The sequence below is a fragment of the Capsicum annuum genome, chromosome 7 (genome assembly GCF_002878395.1).
Source record: "Capsicum annuum cultivar UCD-10X-F1 chromosome 7, UCD10Xv1.1, whole genome shotgun sequence".
NCBI classification, from domain to species: domain Eukaryota; kingdom Viridiplantae; phylum Streptophyta; class Magnoliopsida; order Solanales; family Solanaceae; genus Capsicum; species Capsicum annuum.
In genome coordinates, this window is record NC_061117.1 from 162,058,689 (window position 1) to 162,067,149 (window position 8,461).

Consider the following 8,461-nt stretch of genomic DNA (forward strand, 5'->3'; position numbering starts at 1 on the left):
TTGAACCTGCGACCTCCTGGTCACATGACAACAACTTTACCAGTTACTCCAAGAATCCCCTTTCAAAAGAAAGGATGCAACACGAGGACTTCCCAGGGGGTCACCCATCCTAGTACTACTTTCGCTCAAGCACGCTTAATTTTGGAGTGTGTGTATTTGTGTGTGTGTGTGTATATATATATAAAATCATGCGAAACATCCTTCGAAGATTTACGCATTAGTTTGGGAGGCAAGAACACAGTGAGGCGAAGCAGCAAAATTCGGCTTAGAGTTTCACTTTCTTTCATTATTTTACTTGTTCTATGTTATGAGTAGCTAGATTTCTTTTCTAGGATTTTGATGGAACCATTTGTTGGATAAACTCGTGATGGTGTTAAATAAATTTAAAAATGGATCTTATGGCTCACGAGGGGAGGATTGTCCAAGCCCATATAATGAGACCATCCCATCTCACTCCTAAGGTTAGACATATGGTGCAGAGCGATTTAATCTGAGGCCATCATTAGTAAATAACATTTGGGATGAGTCCTGCTCTGATACCACGAAAAGAAATGGGTCTTAGGGCTAACTCAACCCAAAAACTAGCTCTTTCTCACTCAGTTGTATCTGCTTTTAGTTCTTCACTTCGCTCACTTTCACCCCCTCATAACCTAATGTTCTCTAATTTGAATAGTTTTTCTACTAGGGCATTCAAACGCCTTATGCCCCATTCCTTGGCACTTTTGACATTGGATAGAACTAGTTATAAGTTTTCTAGTTAAAGGTTTATCTCCATCCCCGACTTCCAATTTTCCATTGCCCTTATCATCTTGAGTTTTATGCATGAATTCGGCCCCTCAAGTTGACCAAGTCTTCTTGGGAGTAAGTGTTGTAGTGCGTCTTCTCCATGAACTAGTTGACTACTTTCTCTTATATTGTCTTTTTACTTTGCAACCAATTCAACTAAGTAATCTACATTTACATACCGGTTAAACTCTACTACATTAGAAATATGCTTGTTTATGCCATTAAGAAATCGTTCCATAATCGTTTCCTCATCTTCATTACAAGTAGCTTGGGATTATGGCCAATCATCTACACAGATAGAACCTTGCCTAAGAGTTTGAAGACGTTGCTTAAGATTTGAAGGTATGATGGCACAAAATGCTTCTTAATATTTCCCTTCATCTCGATCTATGTGGCAGTAGGTGGTTCTCCATTCTCTCATTTGTCTATGCTAAGTTTCATCCACTGACTAGCAGCATAGTCAAAAAATTCAACCACATCAAGTTTAACCTTCGTACTTTCCAGTGTTTTAGACTGCGAAAGGCGACAAGAGGCAACAAGGCCCCGCCTCGCCACACGGCGAGGCGAGCGCCTTTTGAATGTGCCGCAACAATTAATATAAAAAATTAAAATAACATATATACAATCAAAATTTCAATAACACTAATATATTAGGAAATATTTCAAGTCAAGAATTAAAAATATATAGTATATAGATACTAAAAATGTAGAACTTAAATGACTCAACAATTGAAATTGAAAGCTGTTAATGATCAAATAATTTAATTAGTATATTAATATTACCATCATGCTATGTTAATTCTACAATCTACATAAGTTATTAAAAAAAATTACATAATGTTATAAGAAAAAGTAGAAGTATATTAATATTACCACTGGTTATGTATATTAATATAATAAGTATATTAAAAAAAAATACATAATAAGTATATTAATAGTCCCACTAACAGTAAAACTATTAATAACAGTACCAAAATAGAAGAAAAAGTTCACTGTTACAAGTTCACTGTTACAGAGTTGTCGGAAAATAGAAGAAAAAGAAGATAAAAAGAGGAAGAAAAAAAGTAACAGTACCAAAAGACATATTCAATCGTTGGATTAAGAAGAAGAAACAAGAAAAAAAAAAATAGAAATCACGGCTTACTAGAGTTTCGGAAGTCGCCGGAGTTCGTCACCGGAATCAAACTTTTGAGGTGAATAGTAGCAGCCGCAGTCACCAATTTGTAAGTTGGTAGTGTTAAAATATGTAAATAAATCCTAAAATTAGCTTATATACCTAAAACCCTAATTTTTTAAAACACAATTAAAAGGTGTCGTCTTTCTCGCCGCCTCGCCTCGCTTCGCCACGTCGCCTTTTGATTTTCGCCTCGCTATGGACTGAAGAGTCGACATAGGCTTGCCTCGCCTCGCCATTCGCCATTGGCAGTGAGGCGCTCGCCTTTACAACATTGGTACCTTCTGAATAGTTATGGCAATAAAAGATGGCTTCTACTTTTCTCAAGCTACAAGTCTAGATCCTTTATTCCCTTGAATTTTGAATTTTAATCTTATGCTACTAAGGTTATCATCATCTGCTCGTGCTCCTTTTTTCTACACCGTTGTTGATGAACTTTTCCTAATTCACCATGAAGGTCCTCCAACGCCTCTTCTCCTTGTTGTACATAAGGAGCTCGTACAACTTGTCTCCAAATAGGAGGCCACAAATTCTGATTAGCCCTTCATAGATCGGCTATATTGATGGAATTCACCCTGCTTATCTCAGCTATAACAGTGCTCATATCAACCATTTGAATCGACTTCCTTTGTGTTGGGTTCGAAATCGAGAGGGCGTCATGCGGAAGCTTAAAGTTTGCAAACGATAGAGATGATAAATGAGATGACAAGCAAAAACATAATACTAAAAATATATAGTTGATATGTTTGGTCAAACGACTTACATATTAAAAAATTAATATTGAAAAAAATATAAAATCTATTGGGAGAAATCTCCCCCTAAACAAAACTCTTAAACGACTACAGTGGATATTATTGTGTTATGATATGAGAAGGGGTCTTCTATTTATAGATGTCCAAAACCTTTCCTCCAAGAAAGAGGTTAGCCAAATATGAAAAAGAATTATATTTTTTCTTTCCAGAAAAGCAAAAGTAATTATGATAACGACAAAGAAAACTAATCAAAAACATAATATTATTAATATGTTTTGGTCAAGAGACCTACATATTGAAAATCTAATATCGAAAAACATTAAACCTATTGGGAGAAATCTCCTCCTAAATAAAGACCCTTTAAAGACTACATTGTGGATATTATTGTGTTATGGTATGAGAAGGGGTCTTCTATTTATAGATGTCCAAAACCTTTCCTCCAAGAAAGAGGTTAGCCAAATATGGAAAAGAATTATATTTTTTCTTTCAGGAAAAGTAAAAGTAATTATGGTAATTTTTATTTTCCTTCTAAAAATAAGTCAAACTTAAATATAGTAAGAAAATCAGGGCAAAAAACCTAACACTTTTGAACTTGTTGGAACATTTCATTCATGTTGATTTCATTCTGTCCTTTTAGTTTAGCCTCTATGAGCTCTTCTTTCATTATCACTACATGAAAAAGTCATCTTGAAAAATATATCAAGCAAGTGTATCTCTCTCAAAATCGACTATTCACTCTTAGATTCTCACTTTTTTCCACTAAAAACAACTCTAGATTGGTAATCTTTAGATTTACAAACACTCTAGATTGGTAATCTTTAGATTTACAAACAATCCTAAATCATAATCTCATGGTATAAGATTAAGGAGCTAGTAAAAGAAAAGGAAAGTGAAAGACCAACTCTAGAAAGAATAAGATTGGTTGGTAGAAATAAAAACGAAAGAACTTAGTACCTAAGTCCAAAGGGTTAAAAAGATGTTACGTGAACCTTCAAGATCTTGAATTCTCTCTCTTCTTGTTTTTTTTCTTAGCTTGGAAACATAGTTGATTTTTGACTTCATGTCAAATTAGGTCTTGATCCTAACTTAAACCCCAAAAGCTAAGCTCAAGGGGTGGAGGATTGCCTAAGCCTTAAAAGGAGCCCATGATTCCATCCACTCACCGATGTGGGAGATTCCATTCATCAACCCTTTCACCCTCATACTTGGATCCAAACATTATTTGTTTCAGGTTCTTTGTCCATGGGCCATGCACATTTATGGATCGATAAAGATTTGGGAGAGGGTGGTTGAGCGAAGGTTGAGGAGGATCGTGTCTGTTTCTGAGAATCAGTTTGGATTTATGTCCAATCGCTCGACGACAAAAGCAATTCACCTTGTGCGGAGACTGGTGAAGCAGTATAGGGTGAGGAAGAGGGACTTACACATGGTGTTCATCGACCTGGAGAAGACATACGAGTAAGTCCCTAGGGAGGTTCTTTGGAGATGCTTGGAGGTGAGAGGGGGTCCCAGTGGCGTACATCAAATCGATTAAGGACATGTATGATGGAGCGTAGATTCGGAGGAGATTCAGAGCATTTATTGATAGGTTGCTCCAGGGATTAACTAAGAGCTCATTTTTATTCTTCTTGGTGATGGATGTGTTAACACGTATTCAAGGCGAGGTGCTTTGGTATATGCTTTTTGCGGATGATGTAGTTTTGATTGATGAAATGCGGGGGGTGTTAATGATAAATTGAAGGTTTGGAAACAAACCCTGGAGTTTAAAGGGTTCAGGTTGAGCAGGTTCAAGACGGAGTACTTGAAATGCAAGTTTAATAAGTTAAACCAGATGGACGGGGAGGTAGTGAAGATGGTCCCAGGTTGTTTGTAAGAGGGATAGTTTTTAAGTATCTTGTGTCTATGATTCAGGGAAATGGAGAGATTGACGAGGATGTCTCTCACCGTATTGGGGCAAGATGGATGAAATGGAGGCTTGCCTTGGGAGTTTTGTGTGATAAGAAGGTGCCTCCCAAGCTTAAAGGCAAATTCTATAGAGTGGTTGTCTGTCTGGCCATGTTGTATGGAGTGGAGTCTTGGCCTGTCAAGAACTCCCACATCCAAAAGTTGAAGGTGGCGAAAATAAGGATGTTGCGTTGGATGTGTGGACTTAGTAGGGAAGATAGGGTTAGGAATGAGACTATTCGGGAGAAAGTGGGAGTGACTTCGGTGGAGGACAAGATACGGGAAGTGAGGTTGAGATGGTTTAGGCATGTGATGAGGAGGGGCACTGATGCCCTAGTTCGTAGGTGTGAGAGGTTGACTTTGAATGGTTTTAGACAGGTTAAAGGTAGGCCGAAGAAATACTGGAGGGAGGTGATTAGACGTGATATGGACCAGTTATAGCGTACTGAGGACATGACCCTAGATAGGAAGGTATGGAGGACGCTGATTAGGTTAGAGGGATAGTGCATGTCAATAAGTCGTAGACAGTAGTTAGGAGTGCTTTGGTGTAGCCTGGCTATTAGTCCTAGGGCTGTGTACATAGGTTGAAGCTTCTAGTTAGGAGGGTTTAGGTGAGGTGTGTGCCTTTGGTTTGTTAGTGTATGGTATTACTTTGTTAGTGTCTTATTTCTATTATTTCATCTTGTTTCATGTTGTATTATGACTTTGTTTACTGTCTTTTTGTCTGGAGCCGGGGGTCTATCGGAAACAACCTCTCTACCTCTTCGGAGGTACTGGTATGGATTGCGTACATTTTACCCTCCCCAGACCCCACTATGTGGGATACACTGGTTTGTTGTTGTTGTTGTTGTATTTCCATTCTACAATTGTCTGGTTATTTCCACCCTACAATTGTCTGGTTTATGGGAGCCCATATCGGGCCTGGTTTTGATACCATGTAAAGAAATCAATCTTGAGTCAAACTCAACTACAAAAGCTAGCTCATAAGGTGTGGATTATCTAAGGCGGGAGAGCACACAACCCTTTTTCATTAGATGTGAGGCTCGTTGACAATTATAATTAAGTTATTGTTTTCTACTTGTTCAACATGTTTATTATAGTTAATTGAAGGCCCCTCAATTGACGGTGCCACTGTGTTTGGCTTTACTTGAGATAGACTATGAGATTAAGTTTTATTGAACGTCATTTTAAAGTCATTAAGTGATAAACGACTTGGATTTAAAAGTGGGTTTAGAGATGATAAAGATTTGATGTGATCCAGTGAATAACATAAATTGTTAGCTAGAGTTGGTTCGAGAGAATAAATCTAGAAAGTTACTATACTTGATCGGGAGATATTTATGGTAAGAAAAGATTCATGATTGATAGAGAATAGTTCGGCGAGGTTTTTGTTAACAAGTTAAGAATTTATTCGTACATTTAGGGAAATCATTATCCTAGACCTCTTAATATAAAGAGAGTTTTATTTACTTTATTAATTTATAGTTTGTTACTCTTGATTATTTCGTCCTTATTAGTCTAGTATTAAAATTCAAAATATTATACCTCGAGAAGTTGTTAAATTGATTTTCTTGGTGATATGAAAGTTAACTGAAATATTTATCTGCGGGATCGACTCCGGACTTGAAAATCAAATTATATTTGCGACAACCGGTTATCCTTTTTAGAACAAGTTTAGGGCATGATCACTAGCCTAAATTATAAATAGCAGAGAATAGCTCAATTAGACCAAGTTTTTTGACGAATATTGATATTGCTCTCGTTGTGAGACTTTTGAGAGGCTTTGATAAAAGCTCATGTTGCTACTTTTTTGAGAGGTGATTGCACGGTGAATTCAATTCCCTTGAGGTTTGCTTAAGAGATTAGGTGCTTATTTGGATTCCATTAATTGATGGTTTTAGCTATTGAAGAGCTTTAGTTTTCAATTAATTCCATTCTAGTGTCGATCTATATCTCTTTTCTTGTTCTCTTTTTAGGGTTTCATTTTCATTTTCTGCTTGCATCACAGATTAAAGATGATTTTTTAAGTCGATGACACCAGATGTTTATAGTTTCACATTTATCATCCTCTCTTTAGTGAATCTTGAAGAAAATAGACAATTTCTGTGTAAGCCTCAAGCCAGAAACATCTATGTCCCACATGCAGGATAAAATTTATTTGATTAATTCACATGTTGCACCAGTATTCATTCAGACTTGCACATTTTACAGGTGCCTTCTTTATTGAGTGCACGGAGACTGCATCAGTTCTTCAAAATGCTACTCATAATTCCCTTGTTCTTTTGGATGAATTGGGTAGAGGAACAAGCACTTTTGATGGATACGCTATTGCATATGCTGTGAGATTCCCCATTATTTTCTTATATTGGATGATCTATTAGCTGCATGCAACCGTTCTATTTTCTTTCCTTAGATATATCGTGGGATTTGTTTACCTGATACTTTATCCATCTTTTTCAGTAACCTGGTGTAACGATAAGTGCCTACCACGTATAGACAAATAGTTTAAGAGCTTTCTAGTACAATAGTTTGAGCTTAGTTGAGTTACAAGTATTACCTATGATGTGGTATTACATATCTTATTGGTTTATCGGCATTTACTGCAATGTTCTTCGTTGCCATCAGAGGTAGCTTTTTATACATATACATATTCATGTTTTCTATTCCGAAGGTATATAAGATCACAAGATGTAGAATGGAGCTACTGTAGCTAAGTAATGGAGCAATCTTGTTGGGACTCAGCCCATGTCTTTAAGATTACTCTGCATTACTGAAAGGGAATGTTGATTATCTGAGTCATTTTGGTCGTGACATCTTTGTTTTTGTTTCATACATTCAAACTGTGAGGTGTACTTTTTGACATGTTACAAATTCTGTCCAGGTATTCCGATACCTTGTAGAGATGGTGAACTGCCGCTTACTGTTTGCCACGCATTATCATCCACTCACTAAAGAGTTTGCTTCTCATCCTCACGTGACATTACAACACATGGCCTGCTCTTTCAAGTTGAAATCTCAAAGTTCATCTCCAACAGGGCAAGAGCTGGTATTCCTTTACCGCCTAGCCTCTGGAGCATGCCCGGAGAGCTATGGGATTCAAGTTGCTCTCATGGCTGGAATTCCCAGAACTGTGGTTGAATCTGCATCGAGTGCAGGGCAAGTAATGAAGAAAATGAATGGAGAAAGTTTTAGGTCATGCGAAAAAAGAGCCAACTTTTCAACACTGCATGAGGAATGGTTCAAGACTCTTCTTGAAATCTTGAAGACAGATGGTGGATTTAACAATGACAATGATCTATTTGATGCATTGTTTTGTTTGTGGCATGAACTTACCGCTGATAGATCCACTTAGCATTATGCTGTGAACAGACTGAATAGTAAAATGTTTTTACTTTAAAAGAATAGGGTACATGTAGCTATGTGCGACTAGGGTCTCTTAAGGGAAATTTATCCTTGGTAGGGTCTCTTGAGGGAAATTTATCCTTTGTTATATTATTTGGCTTATTTTACTCTCGACGTGAAACTCTTAACAAATATACCACAAAATTAACTATTTCCTCCCAATTAGTCTCAAATTGCTCAATTTCAATTGAGAATTACTCATTTCAAATGGATCTCAATGAAGCCAGATTCGTGATCTACTTTCAAATGGATCTCAATGAAGCCAGATTCGTGATCCACCATGTCAAAACTCAGACTAGGTTTTGGTATTCGTCTTCTTCCTTTGATTGGGGACTAAAATTTGACTCAAAACCCATTCGATCATTCACCAAATTTTCCCAAATTTGATATATAAATTTCCTAA

The 8,461-nt window shown here is 37.0% G+C and overlaps 1 protein-coding gene across 3 annotated transcripts in view; it reads left to right on the forward strand.

The window, feature by feature from the left end:
* LOC107877977 (DNA mismatch repair protein MSH7) overlaps positions 1-8,220 on the forward strand; it is an 89,072-nt gene extending 80,852 nt beyond the window's left edge. For 2 of the 3 annotated variants that reach the window (XM_047393825.1, XM_016724809.2), the window contains 2 exons: positions 6,868-6,995; positions 7,538-8,220. In XM_047393825.1, coding sequence (XP_047249781.1) covers positions 6,868-6,995; positions 7,538-8,008 — 599 coding nt within the window. In that variant the 3' untranslated portion in view covers positions 8,009-8,220. The remainder of the gene's footprint in view (positions 1-6,867; positions 6,996-7,537) is intronic. The other variant, XM_016724810.2, reaches the window with a different exon arrangement.
* Positions 8,221-8,461: the final 241 nt, after the last annotated feature.